This window comes from Paroedura picta, chromosome 2, assembly GCF_049243985.1.
Source record: "Paroedura picta isolate Pp20150507F chromosome 2, Ppicta_v3.0, whole genome shotgun sequence".
NCBI lineage: Eukaryota > Metazoa > Chordata > Lepidosauria > Squamata > Gekkonidae > Paroedura > Paroedura picta.
Window position 1 is genome coordinate 129744604 of NC_135370.1, and position 20369 is coordinate 129764972.

Consider the following 20369-nt stretch of genomic DNA (forward strand, 5'->3'; position numbering starts at 1 on the left):
CGGTAAAATGAGTACCCAGCTTGCTGGGGGGTAAACGGTCATGACTGGGGAAGGCACTGGCAAACCACCCCGTATTGAGTCTGCCATGAAAACGCTAGAGGGCGTCACCCCAAGGGTCAGACATGACTCGGTGCTTGCACAGGGGATACCTTTACCTTTAATCAGAAAATGCACACAATATTCCAAATGAGGCTGCATTAAGATTTATATGGGGCACTAATAAAGCCCATTGCAAGCAGGGGATACCAGGAGATGCAGATCTGTGTGTGTGTGTGTCTCTCTCCCCCTCTCGCTGTGTGTCTCGATGTACCTTGCAGCAGGAGGCAGAGCAGGTAATTACGGCTCGTTCTTAGGAGGGGAGCAGGGCTGGTGTGCAGTTTGGAGCAGCTCTCCCTCTCTCCATCACAGCAGGGGCTCTCCATGGCAGCAGGAGCCATAGCAGGTAATTAGGGTCCGTTATTAGGAGGAAAGGAAGGCAGGTCAGCAGCTTGGGGCAGCTCTCTCTGTATCTCTGTCTGCCTCCCTCGCAGCAGGAGCAATAGGGAATGAGGGTTTGTGTTTGGTCTGGCAGGGCTCTGTGTGTCTCTTTCTCTGGCGTGTCTGAGAGGAATGTGGCTAATATCCAGGGAGGGAGTTGTAGGGGCAGGGCCAATCAGGGTGCAGCCAGCGTTGTTGGCTGAACCCTGGTTGGCTCTATCCCAATGTGGACAGCTGGACACATCCCCCCCCAGGCTGTTTCACAAATATATAGAGGAAGAGGAAAGATAGATGAGCATTATGACACTGGCTGATTTGTTTTCAGTTCCCTTCCTAATAATCCATAGCATAGTGTTTGCCTTTTTTTACAGCAGTTGCTTCAGATATCTACCAAGTCTCCAGTAACTCTGCCAGTTTGGACCCCCTCAACGTATATTTATAGTTAAGATTTTTGTCTCCAGTGTGCATTACTTTACCCTAGCCCACCCTGGACCTCATTTGCCACTTAAATGCTCAATTGCCCAACCTCAATACCTTTTGTTCATCAGTGTTTCTACTCATTCTATAAAAATAGATCCTAACAAATCACGCAGTATCAATGCTGGACTCACTGGCCTTTAGTTTTCTGGATCTCCTCTGGAACCTTTTTAAAAGATCTTCCACAATGGAAATAGAGGCAAAAATGCATCTAGCTTCACTGCCATTTCCCTATCATCCTAAAGTAATCCTTTTACCCAAGGGTTCCACTGCCTCCCTGGCTGGTTTTCTGCTTCTAATGTATTTGAATAATTTTTTCTTCTTCAAATTTTTCTGGCTGAAGCAATGTATCTTCAAGGCACACAAGGTACAGGGGTTACCATCATCTCAGGGGGGTATCAGTGAAGTGCTCCAGTGGAAGAAATCTGCAGAGCCACGACATGGTCATCCTTCTTGACCATTGTCAGGCACTATAAGATTGACCAGGCTGTGTCAGCAGAAGCAGCCTATGGACAGAAGGGTGCTGCAGCAGGTCATAGATTAATGAAGGGAGTCAAGGGGCTGTTGTTCTCATTCTGCTTGGGCATACTTAACGATTTCTGGATGACTTCCTCCACTGAAGTAGAAACATTTCTTACCAGAAAGTTTCTTCCCTTCAGTGGGGCAAAGTCATCAACTTCTCACCCAAAGAAAAAGAAAGAAAAGGATGGAAAAGTCTTACAGCAAGCAGAATCCTCAAGTTCATTTGTTGGCAGATCTGTGTGAAGAAGCTTAATCACACAGCCACACAAATTATTTTATTACATTTATATACTGTCCTCCCCTAATTTCCTCAGGGCAATTAATTTACATGTGAATAGCTCTAGCTGAATGAGCAGAGGTGTGACCTAGCCATTTCTGGATGACTTCACCCCACTGAAGAGAAACCTTCAGGTAAGGCTAATGTTTCGTTCTAATGTACTAAAAAGAGTACATTTTTATTGTTTTTTATGTTTTGCAGATATATAATCCCTTTTAATCTAATCACTGACTTGCACTTTGCCAAAGTCTGTGCTCCCTTTTATTTACCTTGTTCAGACTAGCTTTCCACCTTCTTACTGCTTCCATTACTTTTTTCTTTAATCAAGCAGGCATTTTGAACACCTATTTCCTAACCTGCAGTATATATTTTATCTGAGCTGCTAGTGGTTGTGTTGGTCTTTTTGGGGCAACTCCCTATTTACATAAATGCTAAACTTAATAGTATTACATTCCCGGCTGATGCTATCACATCTCTCACCAGGTCCTGAACATTACTTAGGACCAAGTCCAGGATGATTTCCCCAGCAGATGTGACTATCTGCTCCATAGCACAGTCATTGATAGTATCTAGAAACCCAACCTCTTCTGACTTGAACACGTATAGACCCAAACAATGTATGGGTATTTCATAGAATCATAGAGTTGGAAGGGGCCAAACAGGCCATCTAGTCCAACCCCCTGCTCAACGCAGGATCAGCCCAAAGCATCCAAGAAAAGTGTGTATCCAACCTTTGCTTGAAGACTGCCAGTGAGGGGGAGCTCACCACCTCCTTAGGCAGCCTATTCCACTGCTGAACTACTCTAACTTATTTAAAATCACCTATTACATAGTTATTATTTTGTGTTTTGTTTTAAAATCACTTGGGTCTGGTGGGAGATAAACTCCCAGAGTTAAATTTGCTTTTGTACTTGCTATTTCCACCTATAGTGCTTCTGCAAGCAAATGTTTCCAATTCTCAATTTTAATGGACTATATATAAGGAGCCTCTTGTGGCGCAGAGTGGTAAGGCAGCCGTCTGAAAACTTTGCTCATGAGGTTGGGAGTTCAATCCCAGCAGCCGGCTCAAGGTTGACTCAGCCTTCCATCCTTCCGAGGTCGGTAAAATGAGTACCCAGCTTGCTGGGGGGTAAATGGTCATGACTGGGGAAGGCACTGGCAAACCACCCCGTATTGAGTCTGCCAAGAAAACGTTGGAGGGCGTCACCCCAAGGGTCAGACATGACTCGGTGCTTGCACAGGGGATACCTTTACCTTTACCTTTATATTTATATACGATATATACAAGAGCCAGCTTGGTGTAGTGGTTAGGAGTGTGAACTTCTAATCTGGGGAGCCAGGTTTGATTCCGCGCTCCCTCACATGCAGCCAGCTGATTGACCATGGGCTTGCCTCAGCACTGATAAAGGTGTTCTGACCGAGCAGAAACATCATGGCTCTCTCAGCCTCACCCATCTCACAGGATGTCTTGTGGGGAGAGGAAAGGGAAGGCGAATGTTAGCCACTTTGAGACTCCTTTGGGTAGAGAAAAGTGGCATATAAGAACCTCCTTTTTCATTAAACCCTGCCTTTCTCCCTATGGAGCCCCAAAGTGGCTTACATTGTTCTCATCCCATTTTATCAACAACCCTGTGAGTTAGGTTAGGTTGTGTGGGTGCAATTAGCCCAAGGTCACCACTGCAAAAACTTGTACGAAGGATACAAGCTAGCCTGATCTTGGAAGCTCTGGGATTGGAGGCCACCAACAGTTGTTATATGGAGGCAGGCATTGGCAAACTTACCTCTTTTCATCTCATATTGGGTTGCGCAAGTTGGTGCAACTTGATGAACTTTTCACCACATTGTCTATCCATCCAAAATAGATAGCACATAAAATTTACAGGTAAATATACTTAATCTCTGAATCAAAGCAATTTGTGCTAACCAGTTTGGGCCTCTGTGATGGCAAATAAATTGTGTTCACTGGGCAATAAACTTATGGACACAAGTGTTACCGGTAGTGCTCTGCTTGCTTCTCAAACCATTCTAAAGTCTGCATTTCTATTTATGCTCACCTGAGTAAGCCCAGATAGATACAGTACAGCTCACTGCGCCTAACCATGCTGAGGAAGACTGGGGGGAGGGGGGGCTTCACTTCCAGATGCCTTGTGTCTTAGTTATAGGCAGCAGCAAAGGGTTGTCGTAGGGGGAAGAACGCTTCGGAACTAATATGTTACCTCAGGAAAATCAGACAGGCTCCACACAGTACAATACAATCAAGTAACAACGAGATTTAAAGGCCACGGCAGCAATACCCAGCCCGCGATCCTCTTTCTGTTGTTACTATATGCGCCGTTAACTTCGCGCTACGCATGCGCGTCGGCCTTCCTACGGCTGCCGTGGTTGTCGCCAAAGCTGGGCGGGGCTTTGCTTTCAGTCAATTGACGCAGGCAACCAGCCGAAGACGAGTTCAGATAATGCGCAGGCGCATATCCCGACGAACCCTAGAGCGGGCGGAGACGAGGCGCTAATCTGGAGGCGTCGGAGGGCTGGGGCGCTGGGCGGAGCCTTGGCCGGAAGCGTTAGGGGCGGGGTGTGGACTACGCTCTGTATTCGGGTCGGAAGGGAAACAAACCGGCGGGCGGGCTGGCTTTGAGGGGAGGCAGGTAAGTGGCGGCTCTGCGAGTGGGCTGAATGCGGTCGGGCGGCCGCCCTGGGGAGTCCTCCCTGGCCCGGCCGTGGTGGGAAATGACCGGTGCGCCTCCCCCGGTTCCCCCCCTCAGCCGCCCTTCACTCGCGTGCTTGTATCCTGAGGGGCGTAGTAGGCGCCGGGCATTAAAGTGTGGGTGAGGCGTCGCCTTCGTCGTGTCCTTCGTCGTGCTCTGGGGCTTTAAATGGGAAAGAAACTGCTCCGCCTTCTCCCCTCCCTGCACGCCCGAACTCCGGATTCATGACCACATAGACAGGGATGGGTCTCCGAACCCGTGAGTGAAAATCCCTGAAAAAGAGGGAAGAGGTTTCCGTTTCTTTACCACTTTGGTATACTTGTAAGCAGTGTTGAAATCAATCTTGAGGATGTGCCCAGAAAATACCAGTTTGTGAATTAGACTCTGCTTGAAATTCTTATTAAAAAACAACAACAACTGGAATTTGTCCTTTGCAGTTTTCCTCTGTACTGTTATTGCAGGATTCTGATGAATTTCGGTCTTATGACAATACATAGGCTAGGAAATCTGATTCTGTCTCTGTAAATGAGAGGGGGTGGCACTTCATTTAGTAGAGTATTATATCTACATCAGTGCCGCTCATAAGGTGTTTGGCTGCTTTTGCCCACACAGACGCTATATTCTGACAGGTCAAAGTATCATAGTGAAGAGGTGTCTAGAGAAGAATTTATTGATGAGCTTAAAGTAATGCTAATATCATGCTGCTTTGCACATTTTTGTTACTGGCAGTCAATAAACTTTTGGACTTGGATTTTAAGTGGGTTTCAATGGGAGAGGGAATTGTTTTGAATGTGAAGGAATTCAACTGATACTGTGTTAAGCAGTGGTGTGACTGTTACTGGTATTGTGTTGTAAATCATTTCCACTGAGGGGAAAATTCAGTCTTGCTCAGAACAGATCCTCTCCAAAAGGGAACATAGTTTCATTTCATGTAGCATCCTAGTCTGCCTTACATTCACTGTTATAGTGTCATTTAATGCCTTCTTTTCCCAAATCCATGTAGTTATTTCTAGCATAGATAAGTATTTAATCAAAAGTAAGATGACATAACTACTGTAACTTGCATGCTAATAGAAGATCATTTCTTTCTACCTACCTAGTCTTGCATTTGAATAAATGCTGTATTTTTTCAGGGTTGCAGGGAATCATATTCTGCCCTGTTGATAGAGGCTTAATATATTCAAATAGGCAGGTGAAGTTTTCATGGGGCAGAGCCTCCTAATTTCCCTCAAGTGTCAACATGATTATTAGTAGGCCTACTCTGGCTCACGAACCTCTTGTGACACAGAGTGGTAAGGCAGCAGACATGCTGTCTGAAGCTCTGCCCATGAGGCTGGGAGTTCAATCCCAGCAGCCGGCTCAAGGTTGACTCAGCCTTCCATCCTTCCGAGGTCGGTAAAATGAGTACCCAGCTTGCTGGGGGGTAAACAGTAATGACTGGGGAAGGCACTGGCAAACCACCCCGTATTAAGTCTGCCATGAAAACGCTAGAGGGTATAACCCCAAGGGTCAGACATGACCTGGTGCTTGCACAAGAGATACCTTTACCTTTACTCTGGCTCACAGGTGTCCATGACTTGGGCCTTCCTGTAGATACCATCTTTATCTCTTTTAAGGCCAGATTCAAGAATGTGGTAATTGGTTAATCATGAGAACTTGCTCAGTAGTGTAGCTTCAAGGAAGAGATAAATTAGTGGATATTGGTTACTTCGAACAGTGCCACAACTAAGTCAGATTTTGCTAGATTTTTCTCCAGTTTCTGTGAACAGAGTGCCAAGTACTGAATAAATGTGCCAATATCATCATCATGCGCCTCCAAATGCAGTTTGTGAAATCATTATAGAACAATTGTGGAATCTTTTTAAAAACATTTGCAACATGAATATAATAATCTGCCCCCATGTGTTCTCCAACCCCTACACTTTTACTGTATTCATTTTGACAACTTTTACTGAAGTATTAACAGGAGAACAGAAAGGAAATAGAGGCTTTTTAACTGCTACCAAAGGCAGACATCTAATTGTCCCTGTTTTATAATATTTCATTTCCATCCTGTCATGCCCATGCTTTTTTCACTTACGTTCCTTTACGAGGCCATAATGTTGTTCCATAGGTAGGGCAATTTATAAAGGGAACTTAAAAGGACCACAAGGAAGAAACTTTGAGCCTCATCCTGTGTGTGTTTGAAAACAATAAATATCCTTACTACCATGTATGTTTGCATAGGGTGGAAGCATTAAAGATGCAGGGTTTTGGATGCAGTCCTCTTTTTCTCCGGATAGCCTTTACTGACTATGAATAAATGCGGAGTCATCTTCAACTTTCCTTTCTTTTAGAATAACTTCCTTATTTCACTACCCTTGAAACATTCTTGCTCTGACTTTGTTGTAATTATACACTTACTTTCATCTGTTTAACTGTTCAGTGTTATCCCACTAAAAATATTCCAGTTCCCTTTTTGTCATATGAACTAAACTCAAAACAGAGATATTAAGCTTTCAGTTAGCTGACCATTGTTCTGCAGATACCCAAATTCTGTGCAATTTATTGCAGACATTCTTTGGCTATAGCTTTGCCAGTCTTATTTGTGAATGAGTAAAATAACGATGCTTGTCTCTCCGACAATCAGCTAACATACTGATCTTACCACCCAGTCAGAAACTGGAGGAATCACCATTTTTAATTACCTTAAGCATCAGTTCATCATGATAATGAGAAAAAAGTATGTCAGGGGGCTCTGCCATGTCTTTTATTATATCTTTAAAATTATATCTCAAAAAATTCCAGATGAAAGTTTTTAAAAATGGCTCTTTTCAGTGGCTACTAGTGCAAATTTACTAGAGATTCCTGCCCTGAGGGAAGTTCGCCTGACCTCAACCCAGGCCTGCCCCTGACTTGGTGGAGGGAGAGCTGAGGGCCCTGAATAACTGTTCCGCTAGGCCTGTAAGGTGTCGTTTTCTGTCAGGTCTTTGGCTGAGGCCAAGGCAGTAACATCTCCCCCTCTCCTCCCTGTACTATTCCCTATACCCCACCCCATGGCATTATACATCTCCTGGGAGCAGAGTTTAGAGGGGTTTTTAGTCCGTCACCTCTGTTGTATTTGATTTTCATTGTATGGGCTTTTTCTTGGGAGATTCTTTTATTGTTAGCTGCCATGAGGCTTCCAGGGGTGGTGGGATATAAATCCAATTGTGAATAAACTAGAATTAAATCCCATTGTAGCTGATACAACAGGCTCTAGCAGGAGGGGAAAATAGCAAAGAGAGAGGGAGGTAGAAAGGAAGAGAGTGATTAAGATGGAGAGCATGGCATTGGGAAGAGGGAGGGGTTGTCCAGTCTGTAAGGGCATGAGGTTGAATATTGTGTTGTGGGGGGAGGGGTGATGGTGTGGCAAATGAGGTTGTGGGTGTGGAGAGATGGGTGTCAAGAACCTGTTGTTTGGAATGTTAGTTGAGTGTGGGAGAGGACTGACCTTTGGGAATTGTGGCATAGTGGTTACAAATGAGCTTTCCAGAGCCGTGTCTTCAGATATGTGAAGGGAAAATCAGACAGGTGTCTGTTCTTAGGGGAAGATTATATGGTAACCAATTCCTCCCAGCTCTGCGTTCAACCTCCCCTTCTTGTGTGAATTAGGCCACAGACACCAAAATGTCCCACTGCCCTAATCCACATGGGGTAGTCACAGTACACAAGTGTCCACCCTGCTCCTTCTGTCTCCATTTTTTTTACTTTTGATATAATGTTATGTGCCCACATACTTATTTCAGTGTTGCCCCTTAGAAGAAGAGCTGGATTTTTGTACCCTGCTGTTTACTACTGAAAGGAGTCTCAAAGCAGTTTACAAACACCATTTCCCTTCATCTCCCCACAATAGGCAACCTGTGAGGAATGTGGGGCTGTGAGTGGTCTGAGAGAACTGGCAATGGGCTGCAATGACCCAGCAGGCCTCAGGTGTCTCTAGGCAGTTTAAATTTGCCTTTTCTTCCTCTCCCCATGACACCCTGTGAGGGAGGTGGGCCTGAGAGTTCTGAGAGAACCGGGAATGGTCCACAGTCACCCAGGTCTCAGGTATCTCTAAGCAGTTTAAAATCTCCTGCCTCTCCCCATAATAGGTGTCCTGTGAGGGAGGCTGCTAGGGAGGGCGGAGAGTGTAGGGGCAGCCCCAATCAGGGTCTGGCTGCACCCTGATTGGCCCGTATTCCAGGCCGCACACCCCAGACACGCTCCTCCCACCGGGGCATTTCACAAACATATAGAGGAACCATGGATAATGATAAATAAAAATGCAATAAGCATGAAATCATTTGGCCCTTTTTCTTGGTCTCCATTTGGTTAAATGGTTGCCGCCTTAGTACTGTTTTCTGTAGGTCTGTACTTGATCTCAGATGAGTTCCTTTTCCAGCAGTAAAGTCGTTTATACCATAGAAAAAACCCAGATGGATGAATTGAAGTAATTCAGGTGCTACCAAGCACTTAATTAGATAATTACTTTGCCTCAGGTTTTAAGTATTTTAATGCTAGGCTAATGCCTGTTTGAGATTTTAGAAAGGAGTTTTGGGTTTAGATCTTGCAACTTTTCACACTTTGCACATGTTTGTCTTTAAATCTTAAATATTTTTACCAGGCATTTTAAAATTTCCTATGGTCTTGGGAGTTTTGATGCTGTTTTCTCCATTTCACTGTTAGGCCTTGGAATGAAGAGTGAAATAACATATTTTTAAAATGCATTGTCATTAATTTTTAGATCTATATTTTGTATTTGAGACCTGCATAATGTGTAGATGATGGGACATACATTCATGAATGCATGCCACATTTGAGTGTACCTTTTGTGTGGGGAAGGGAGTTGGAAACTAATGTATTGATTAAAATGTATCTTACTTCTGAGTAATTATATACAACACTGCATATTAAGTGTTATCGCATACCATGCCTTCATGCTGCACTCTGTGCCTGAAACAGTCTTTTGTTGTATCATCAATAGGCTATTTTTCTCATTCATCCTTAAATCTTTTAACAGAGCGTTTCTTCAGCCAGCTTTCCCTACCTCTATTGCCAGTGGTTCAATTTCTCTCTCTCTCCTTTAGACATTCGTCAGTTGTTAATATTTGTTTTCTTCTAAATTCTGAGCATCATATAGCTCAGAATTGATACCACTATTATATATTAGACTTCTAGATATCAAGATTTAAGTTTGTAGCTGTGACCTTTTTGGAAAGTTTATTTAGCTACATGTTTTGAAAACAATTTTTTATGGTGGGCTGGATTTGGGAGGGGAGAGGTATGCAAAAAATGTGTTAGTCATTCAGCAGGTTTGTCTGGAGACATTCATCAACACTGTCACCATTCAGTGGCCCATTGTCCTTCCTTGTATAGTTAGGCATTTAGAGAACTCCCTGTGCTTCTCCTTTCCTTATCCCTGTTTATCAATGTTATGTTTACCATTAATATGAACCATAGCTAGTAGCAAGCCAGTTTGCCATCATCTGTAAGGGGAGAAAGGAATACACAGGCGTAAAGACAGAAGAGTGTGATTCAGCCAGGTAGTCCAGGTCACTTTACTGCAAGCTATATTTTTCCTTCAAATTTAGAAAGCCAACAGCTAAGAAAGGATCTTTATTTCATTTCAGCATAAGAAATATATATATATAGAATGTCCGAACATCTTTGTTTTATTTTTTTTTACAGTTGTAGTGTTTCCAAAAGAAAGAAAGTTTTGTGGAGTAAAGAATCCCAATGACAGAACTATCTGCAAACGTACATTTCCAGCATGGACAGCTGACAGAAAACCTCCCTGACAACCACCTGAGCAATACTGTACGTAAGAAAACAATTATTTTACATGCCAGAACATCAACTGAGTAGATTATGCATACTACTTATAATACAAAATGCCAGTAAAAAGTGGAGTAAAGCCTCTAATATTATTAAAACAGTTCTTGCAGCCATGAATGTGATGATGAAAACTAGGGATGGGCATGAGCCTAAACATTCTGTTTCAGGGTTCAGGGCCACCACAAACTGAATGAAAATGCACCAATGCAACCAGAAAAAAGGGGGAATCATCAATCTGATTGCTTCCCCTTGCTTGAAAGCTGGGGAGAGTAAAATAGATGGGTTTTAATGGCTTATGACCACTGAAACCTAATGACATTAATGTACCCACCCCACTATTAGATTTAAATGGCTGGCAGCCATTTCTGCCTAACAGTAGGGCAGGTGCACCAGTCAGTTGTTAGGCAAATACGGCTGTGAACCATTTAATTGGTCATTTCGCTCCCTCCTCCTCAGTGAGGGGAAGGAAAACCAACTGGTGAAATGGCTTGCAACAGTTTAAACCTAGCAGGTCAGCTATGGAGCCGGTCTACTCAGCTATTATGTTTAAATGGCCCAAACAGAACAATAGTCCAGTAAATGTTCAGGGAAAGAGGGTTCCAAACAAGGCCAAGTGCATGCTGAATTTTGGCTTGTAAACTGGTTCATGCCAATCCCTAATGAGAACCATAGGAAATTATTAGGATATTTGGTATCATTCTTTGTTAACTAAATGTGTCTTATACCACTTGATACTTTAGAAAGAAGTTACCAGGCTATTTTGTATGGCTTTGTTATGTTTACAGTGCAAGACAATACAGTGCAGCGTAACTACAGACAAGGCTCCCAATGTCAGCAGGTTTAGACTGGAGTAAATCTACCATGGATAGCCTTGTTAGTTACAAGACTGCATGGTTTCCTGGACAACTTGGATAGCATTTATCGCTGAACTGAAAAGGGTTTTTTTCTTATTGTACATATAAAAGTAGCTTAAGTGTGCATGTTGCTGATAACCTAACAGGTACTGCAGACCATTTTGAGGTACCTCTATAAACTTAGCATGGGCAATATTCTCTATTTCCCACATTTAAACATATCCCCTCCCTGTCTTCCTGAGCAAAATTTACAATTATGCTACTTTCTTTTTAAGGGATCACAATCAAGGCTCAGAGTAATATCAAAATAATTTGATTGACTAGAGGAATCAAAAGAATTTTCCTCTTCAGCTCTTGCCTTTTTCACTTCTTGCAGACACAGGTCTGACTTCAGCAATAAATCACATGGCTTTTAATGTAGAACAGTGCTGGAGGCCGTATTCTGTAATTCATCTATCCATCCTCTAATAATTGTTTGATATTTTTATCTTCTTTTACATATATTTTTATCTTTGGGCTGTTTGTCTACATTATCCTGTCCTTGCTGAGTATGCAATGAAAGTGAAGGAGGGAAAGCGAGTAACAAATTGGGTTTTCAGCCTCACTTATCAAATGCTTGCAGAATTGCTTTAGCTCTGGCAGGGCCCTGATCTCTTCTGGGAGCTCATTCCACCAAGTGGGGGCCAGGACTGAAAAAGCCCCAGCTCTGGTTGAGGCCAGACATACTTCTCTGGGTCCAGGGATCACCAGTTTATTGGTATTTATGGAGTGAAGTGCTCTCTGGGGCGTGTAGGCAGAGAGGCAGTCCCTCAGATACTCAGGGCCCAGACCGCATATGGTGATTACATGAACCTTAAGCCTGTTCCAGTATTCAGCTGGTAACCAGCGCAGCTGTTGGGCACGGGCTAGATGTGAGCCCTCCAAGGTGTTCCCATGAGAACCCTGGCTTCTGTGTTCTGCAGTTGTAGCTTCTGGGTCAGGGATAAGGATAGGCCCACATAGAGCAAGTTGCAAAAATCCAGACTAGAGGTGACTATTGCCTGGATTACTGTGGCTAGGTAGAGCACTAGTAGCTTAGCTTGGCACAAGTTGAATGCTAGCCATGCTACTTTTGTGATTTGTTTCTCCATGGAGAGGGAGGTTTTGCAGATCATGCCCAAGTTCCTGGCCAAGTGTGCTACTAATAGCTGCAGTCTGTCCAGGTGGGGCAATTGTGCATCCTCACCAGGTCCCTCCCTACTGAACAATAGGACCTCTGTCTTTGAAAGACTGAGTTTCAGCCAGCTCTGCTTAGGCCACCCCATCACTGCTTCCAGACATCCAGCTAATGAGTCTGGGGTGGATCAGGGTAGACAACTTCTTAAGGTTTTCTTCTTTTTGAGTAATACCAATTCTGAAATAATTGAAAGTGTGGTTAAATTTTTGCAAGGTGCCATGAAGTTGCCTCATCTCATGTGGTAGGGACAACTTGCTTTATAGTTATTAGTTTCCTTTGGATTTTCTGTATCTGTTCTGTTACTTTATCCAATTTTGTCTTTGACATTTATTTAATGTAATTTTTTTCTGATACAGTTTTATGTGACAATAAAGGAAGAAAGATCTTTGAGTTACAAATTCATCAGTTATATAAATTAGTCCCAAGGATAGTACAACAATAAAGCGAGCTGGGTTAAAAGACAAGTTTTTAAAAAATTGTTCAATCCTGCCTACATATTTGAAAGCCAAGGCAGATTCTGAGTCTATACTTGTGAACCACATGTGAGGGACTTCATCTTTATTCTGATTTTTAGTGGTCAGACAAGCTATTTTCAGCTCTGGTGTATGGAAAAAAGTGGGAGGTGGCAGAGAAGACTTATTCTGTCAACTTCTAAAGGAAGAAGAAAGTTTCCTGTTTTAGGTTAGAGCAGCCTTGCTAAACCCTTGAGTTTCCTGGTGGCCCTGGAAGGGCTTCCCACATAGCAGGAGTTAATAAATTTTAAATTTGTTTTTATTTGTTAAAAAATTTCAGGTGATATGACCATATATGGTCATATTAACCCACACGCACATGCACGCACACACACACTCCCCAAATGTCCAGTGATGAGCCTGAATGGGGTAGGAAGGGAAGGGTGGGTGTGAACACAGCTATACTTACCAATCATATTCTGCACCATCACGCCACTTCTGGGGTTTCTTGAAGCTTGAAGAATGTGTCAGGGATTTCTCAACAGTAAAATGTTGGAAAAGGCTGATGACTAACTTGGAGAAGATTTTGTCTAGGTAAGACCCCTCTTTGGGAAGTGTAACTAGAAAAATACTATGCTGTTCCTTAATGGAATCAGAAGGATGAATTAAATATTTCTTGGCAAATGGATATAATCTGCTATTACACACACACACACACACACACACAAACCCTTTCCAACAGCCTTGCAGAACCCAAGCCGACTAATCTGATCTTCTCAGTAGAACTAATGAATTGAAGGGTTAGCATAACTGGAGAAGCCAATAATGGGGAAATCTGCAAAGCCTTGCACAACATAGTGTTGCCTGGCACTGCCTCCTTCATTTCCAGTTAGGGGCTAAGGCATTGGCAAAGAGCAAGGGAAGTTTCCATCCCGACACAGTTCTGTTCCACACCTTCGATTCTATTGCCTTGGGTTTGATATTAACTGTTTTCTTTGATAGCTGCCAGGGATTCTGTTTATCTTTAGTATTACTCATCCATCTTGCATATGCGTAGTTCATATTTGCCCATAAACCACTAGTACAAGGGTTTCATTGAAACATTTTCAGAAACTTTAGATCCACAATGGCCGATGGAAGTGAGGAATCTGTACCTTTGCTTCCAGTGCATTTGGCATCTTTCCCTTGTATGTATAATGCTAATCAGGTAGGAATTTGTGATTTTTCTAAATATTTGAACAAGGTGTGTTTGAAGTGACACGGTTTCTTGTGCACCATTACCCAGCTGTAACAGACAGAATGGTATTATTTTGTTGCTTCTCCTCTTAATAGTTATAAGCTGCAGTTCTAAGTACAGATCAGGAACACCAGGATGGTATAGAAGGTTAAGGTTTGTACTTCTGGACCACTTATTTCACCTTTAATATGCCAATGCCTTTCTATTTGTTCTTTTTTATGGATATGCCTACTGTACTTTTTACCTACGACTGCCATTTCTTTGTCAGTGTGCATGCCATTCTTAATTGCAAGAGAAGTGACCTCCAGCAATGGACTGTCAACCTTGTGAGATGTAAGGGTAGGAGCAGTTGTTGAGGGTACAAAAGAGAGAACAACAAGCTGAATTTTAACTTCTTTTGTTACTGGCATTGAAGGTTTGAACTAGACACCAAAGCCCACTTGTTCAGGGATTTCCACAAAATTGGCTGCTATACTGGCAATCCTGCTATACTGGCAACGTATTTAATTTTAAATGCATCAAAGTAAGGTACTGAAAAATCTACAGTATTTGCCGGCGTATAAGATGACTGGGAATATAAGACGACCCCCAACATTTCCACTCAAAATATAGAGTTTATTACATTACATTACAGTACTATGGGCCACTATGGGCATTTATGTCTATCCCAACTAAAGGACGACCCCCCACTTGGAGGCATGTTTTTCAGGGGGGGGGAAGTAGTCTTATACACCAGCAAATACTGTAATTGTAAAATGTAGATTAAGTAGATAGTGTGGTCAATTTTGTGAAAATCCTAAAACTTGCATGTTTTGGTATCTTATCTTAGCCTTTGTGACCTACATGTCTCCATTTTCTTTCCCCCTTTCCACTTCAAATTCATAGTGTGTTTTTCAGCATATAAACAGGGGCACTGCAGCATTTTTGTACAAGGCTGAAACAAAATAAGGGCAGTATTTTCTGAATTTTATCTGTTTAGTTTATAATCAAAATTGGTTTGTGATCTTGTTTACTGAGGGTTGCTGAATTGGTTAAAAATACTGTTGTAGTAAAAAGAAGGAAAACTGCATTGCAAACTGGGGTGAGAATGTGAAGATTGTTGCATTTTAGGGGTTGCGATGCTACTTCAGACATACTTGATCCCAAAATCAAAATGTAGCAATGCTATGCCAATTCTTAATATGATCTGTATGATCTTTATGCCATGAACTCATCATAAGAGTAAGGATATTTTTTCCGGAGTGATGCCACTTGTCTACTCATCAATTAATATTGGTTATTTGCAAGTGAGATAATTTCATCCTTTGTTTTGCATATTCATTTATTTTGAAAATATATTTTAAAAATTAGAAAAAATGTGGCTTGTTCAAATTTCTAATTTTTATCATTGCAGAGAAGTTTCAGATTGAAATGGGATGGAGAAAGTGATGAAGAGGTAGATAAAAGAAATCACGTATTTAGAAATCACGTATTTAGCAGTCACCAATTTAAAGTCCTGAAGGATTAGTTTAATATTCTTTTGTAACTTTATAGACCGTAGACTCAAGAATATTGTAGACAAAGTGATCCAGGTACATCTAATAGAGTGCTAATATTAGAAAAGACAAATTACCCGGATAAAGGTAACCTTAGCACAGTTATCATTGTGACCCTCAGTATTGACCCAGTAGTCTACTATATATGCCCCTGTTTCTGTTAATCCGCAGTTCTTTTGTGTTGCTTCCTTTTTTCTCTGTGGTGTGATGTGACCTCTTTTTATTGCTGCAGTACAAGGTGTTCTTTATTTTAGATTCTTACTACTGGATCTTTCTTTCCTTTCAGTCTTTGTCCCTGCATTCCATTCCTGCTCATAGTTCCCCATATTTTCCCATCTAATCATTGATTTTGTAATTTAGAGCACAAAATGCGTGCATGGTTAGCAGATATTTTTTAAAATAGGATTTAACAAAATTATTTCTAGAATGACAACACTGAAAGACGGCGTCATGAGAACAGCGATAATCCTGATTCAGAGTCGAATGGGCAGCCACAGAACAGCACTCAGCAAGTGGTGGAACAAGATGACGAGGAGGAAGAGCTGACACTGAAATACGGGGCAAAGCATGTGATCATGCTCTTTGTGCCTGTCACACTTTGTATGGTGGTAGTTGTTGCAACCATCAAGTCTGTCAGTTTTTATACACGAAAGGATGGACAGCTGTAAGTATCAACTTTTCCCTTGTTGTTGTTTTTCCCCTGAAATCCTGCAATTCTTTTCTTCATTGTCTGCTGATAATCTGATCTTACAAGCTTTGACTAGATGTGACAGCAGTAGACTCATGTTCTCCTGGGTGACACCTAATATTCCCCAATCTCCTCCAAGTTATTTTTCTTCTGACCAAAATTAGAAGTAAACTTTGCTGGAACTGCAGCAATTGGTAGAAGGTGGAGTTAGAGCTCAGTGTGCTCTTCAACATATGTAAACTGCTGCAATCCCATCTCCATTTTATAGCTGTTCAGTATCACCCACATTTGTAATATGTCAGGTCTGAAACAAAGGGCAATTCAAAGGACATTCAGCATACCTTCCCCCCCCCAATATGTCAATTAACAACGATGGTTTTCCTGATTTAAAATAATCAGCTGCTGTTTTATAAATAAATTTGAATTTTGAGCCTCATTCTCAAAATAAACTTAAGATTTAGTTTTGTTATCTCATAACTGATTTAATTTCTTTCATTAAAATATCTGTTCGCCTCCTAATTTATATAGATATACACACACAAATCTAAGGAATGTTTTCTGCCATTATAGTCTGAAACTTTGCTTCCTGTAATAATATGCCAGTTCTCTAGTGCTGTTAGTTGATCCTTGTTTCTTAAGTGAGGTGTGTGCACACATACACTCTCCTTAAGGCTATCGTCCTTCTTACTGTGTAAGAAATGTAATCCTGTTAGCTAGTTTATCCAGTCTTCTTGTTTTTGTGGTTTTGTTTGAGATGTTGAATGACGTTGCAAGTCGCTTGCTTTTTTATTCATTTCATGTCCACTAGATGGTGTGTGCATAAAAGCAGCATTGAGAAGGAGGGGAACTTTTAACAGTGCAGTACTAAGCAGACTTACACCCTTCTACATGCCTTGGCTCTGGTGGACTTAGAAGTGCATGATGCTGTTTAAGATTTTTTTTTAAGTTGAATATTTCTGTAAGATATTTAATTGGAAAACTGTCAGAATGTGGGGTTTTAAATGTTATGTAAACCGTCATGAGTTGGCTGCAGCAGGAGTGGTGGTCAACAAATATAATTATTATAATTTAAGAGCACATTTGTATGGCACAAATTTTACTTGTGTTTTTTTCTGTATTGTGTTTCAGCATCTACACTCCATTCACAGAAGAGACGGAAACAGTTGGACAAAGAGCTCTGAATTCTATTCTCAATGCTGCTATCATGATCAGCGTCATCATTGTCATGACCATTCTTCTGGTTGTGCTTTATAAATACAGGTGCTATAAGGTGAGGTGAGGTTAATCATGTATCAAAGAAAACACTGTGATCTTCTGACATGTCTTTCCTCATTCTTCTGAGAACATTTTAAACTATATCCAAAAGAAAACATTCTTAACTCTTTGCCTAAATTAAAAACTGAAGTGAAAGTTCAGCTTTGAAAGATTGTAGTATTCCGTAATAATAGCAGTTTCTTACATATTTGCAATAAAGGTAAAGGTATCCCCTGTGCAAGCACCGGGTCATGTCTGACCCTTGGGGTGACGCCCTCTAGCGTTTTCATGGCAGACTCAATACGGGGTGGTTTGCCAGTGTCTTTTCCAGTCATTACCGTTTACCCCCCAGAAAGCTGGGTACTCATTTTACTGACCTCAGAAGGATGGAAGGCTGAGTCAACCTTGAGCCGGCTGCTGGGATTGCTCCCAGCCTCATGGGCAGAGCTTTCAGACTGCATGTCTGCTGCCTTACCACTCTGCGTCACAAGAGGGTCTTGCAAAAACATATTTGCAATATGTTACAGTAATTAATACCTTTCAGATACCGTAGAAACAAGGAAATCGTTGTGTATTTTTACTTAACTTCAATGATATTATTTCCAGGAGGACACTAAGTGGTGAATCAAATTAGTTTTATTTTGGACTGTAAAATATAAATAAACAGTGAGTTGCTTTTAGGGATAGGCGTAAACTGCATTTTTGTGGTTCAGTTTGTGGTTCGTAGCTAAGCCATGAAGCAATATGAACAGGGTAGTTGGTTTGGAAACTTACCCAGTTAGTATCAGCTCATGAGTCATTTCAAGTTTAGACCCCTGTTTTCTGCTCCCTGCTGCTGTTTGTGGAGAGCAGAAAGCAGGGGGTGAAACACCCTCTCAACTGTTTGGTTTAAATGGCTGGGGGCCATTTAAGTCACTGCTTTCTGTTCCTTGCGAAAAGCTGCAGGAACCCAAAGCAAGGGTTAAGCCAAACAGCTGAGCATCAGGGAGCTCCCTGCTACTCAGCTGTTTTATGTGAACTTCTGCTTTCTTCTCTTCATGAACTTCCTTGAACTGCATTGAAATTCATGAAAATTCATGGCAGTTCTTCAGTTCATTAAGCTTTCTTCATGAATTGGTCAGAATGCTTGATGATTCATGTTATGCCCATCCTTAGTTGCTTTATCTGCCTACAAACTCTGAAGCAAGTTGCAGTAATTTTAAATAACTAGCCTTCAGTAGCAAAAACAAGTGGGGCCCCACAAAGAACCTGCAGGAGCAGCCATAGTATTCTACCACCTTTTTCCTCCTCTCTTCCCCCCGGCATTTCTCTCCCCATCATTCTCTTTTCCCTCATTCTACCCCCTCTCTCACTTTCTTTCTTCCCATGTCTACTGATACTCTTTTCTTTGTGTCTCCATCTCTCTCTGCCTACTCACACCTCATCATTTCTCCATCAGCAGCAGTGGTGGCTTGCCCTGCAGTTTTGCTGCCTCTGTGTTGGCAGCTAAGCCCCTCTCCCAGGAACTTCACCATGTTATCAGTTCACCCATTCTCTGCCTGGCAACTTTGCTTCCTCAGCCACTCACCTAGTGGTTCACAAAGCCTCTTCAATGATGGCAGCAGCTCCTCCCCTGCTGTTTTGCTGCATCAGTGATGATGGGTACACTGGAGGTGGCTTCTCTGCTGCAACCGTGGCAGGGATGTCTCTCCCATCCATCTGCGGTTTCTTTACTTCAGTGGCAGTGGTAAGGATAGCTTCTTTGCCTTGGCGGCACTGAGAACTACTCTCCTGCCTGCCTGCAGCTTTGCAACCGTGGGATCTTCTCCTCACTGGCAAGGATGGCTTGTCTGCATGGCAGTAGCAGAAACAACTCCCCCACCCACTGGCAGCTTTGTTGCTTTGGGGGTGGTGGTAGGAGCAACGTATTTATTTATAATTTGATTTGTAGCCCGCCACTCCTGAACAGATGGCTCATGGCGAGTAACAGACATAAACCCCACAATAAATATTGTTAAACATAAAATAATAAAAATAGTAAAACCAATTACCTGAACCCCTCTCAGCAGTGAACTTATCCCTCCTCCCCTTCCGGCTCGACAGGCCGCACTCCACTCGGAGGTTAGTGAGGAGCAGCCTGGTGTACCATCTAACTCGGGGGGGGGGGAGGGGAGTCCTAGATCTTCCTCGCCCAGGCCTCAACCAAAGACCTGGTGGATGAGCTCCATCTTGCAGGCCCTGCAGAACTGTGACAGCTCTATCAGGACCCTCAGCTTTCCTGGGAGTTCATTCCACCAGATTGGGAGAGGGAGCTGGGATAGGGATAGGCTGACAATCTCCCTTAGAGGGTCTCCTATCCGCTGGTCGCTCATCTTGAGGAGATAAGATGGACAGGGATCAATGGGTCAGGTGGTCGTCCACACTGACGCTAGCAACTTGTCCAATTCAGTTTCTGAGAGCTGCCTGAACCCATCAAGCATATCCCCCCTGGATAGACAAGGGGCCTCTAGTTCTCTTTCTGCTCCAAATGTGGCAGGAAGGTCCCAATAGAGTGACAAGACTGTCTGTGAAAAAGCTCACTAAAGCCTCACAGCTAAGATCCAGTTTACTAGAATTGTGGCACCCTTCCTCGAGGGCAGTAAGCAATCGAATTATACTGAATAATTGTGCTGGTCAAGAGCTTGCGGACATGATAGAGGTAGCATAAAACTCATTTAACCACCTTAACTACCATCTCCTTCCTCCAGAGGCCCGTCAGAGGTTTCTCCATGAGAAAGATCTTCTCTTGACTCAGCCAATTGGGGGGGGGGATCCTCCACTCCATCTTCCTTCTGTCTATCACACTAGTAGAACCTCGTTGC

General features: G+C 42.5%; 1 protein-coding gene across 5 annotated transcripts in view; it reads left to right on the forward strand.

Annotated features, from left to right (window-relative positions):
- The first annotated feature begins 4250 nt into the window (after window positions 1-4250).
- Window positions 4251-20369, forward strand: part of PSEN1 (presenilin 1) — a 38673-nt gene continuing 22554 nt past the window's right edge. For 2 of the 5 annotated variants that reach the window (XM_077322692.1, XM_077322696.1), the window contains exons 1-5: window positions 4251-4398; window positions 10147-10275; window positions 15446-15487; window positions 16013-16251; window positions 17404-17545. In XM_077322692.1, coding sequence (XP_077178807.1) covers window positions 10195-10275; window positions 15446-15487; window positions 16013-16251; window positions 17404-17545 — 504 coding nt within the window. In that variant the 5' untranslated portion in view covers window positions 4251-4398; window positions 10147-10194. Of the gene's footprint in view, window positions 4399-4566; window positions 4717-10146; window positions 10276-15445; window positions 15488-16012; window positions 16252-17403; window positions 17546-20369 lie in introns of those variants that run through there. The other 3 variants (XM_077322693.1, XM_077322694.1, XM_077322695.1) reach the window with 3 other exon arrangements.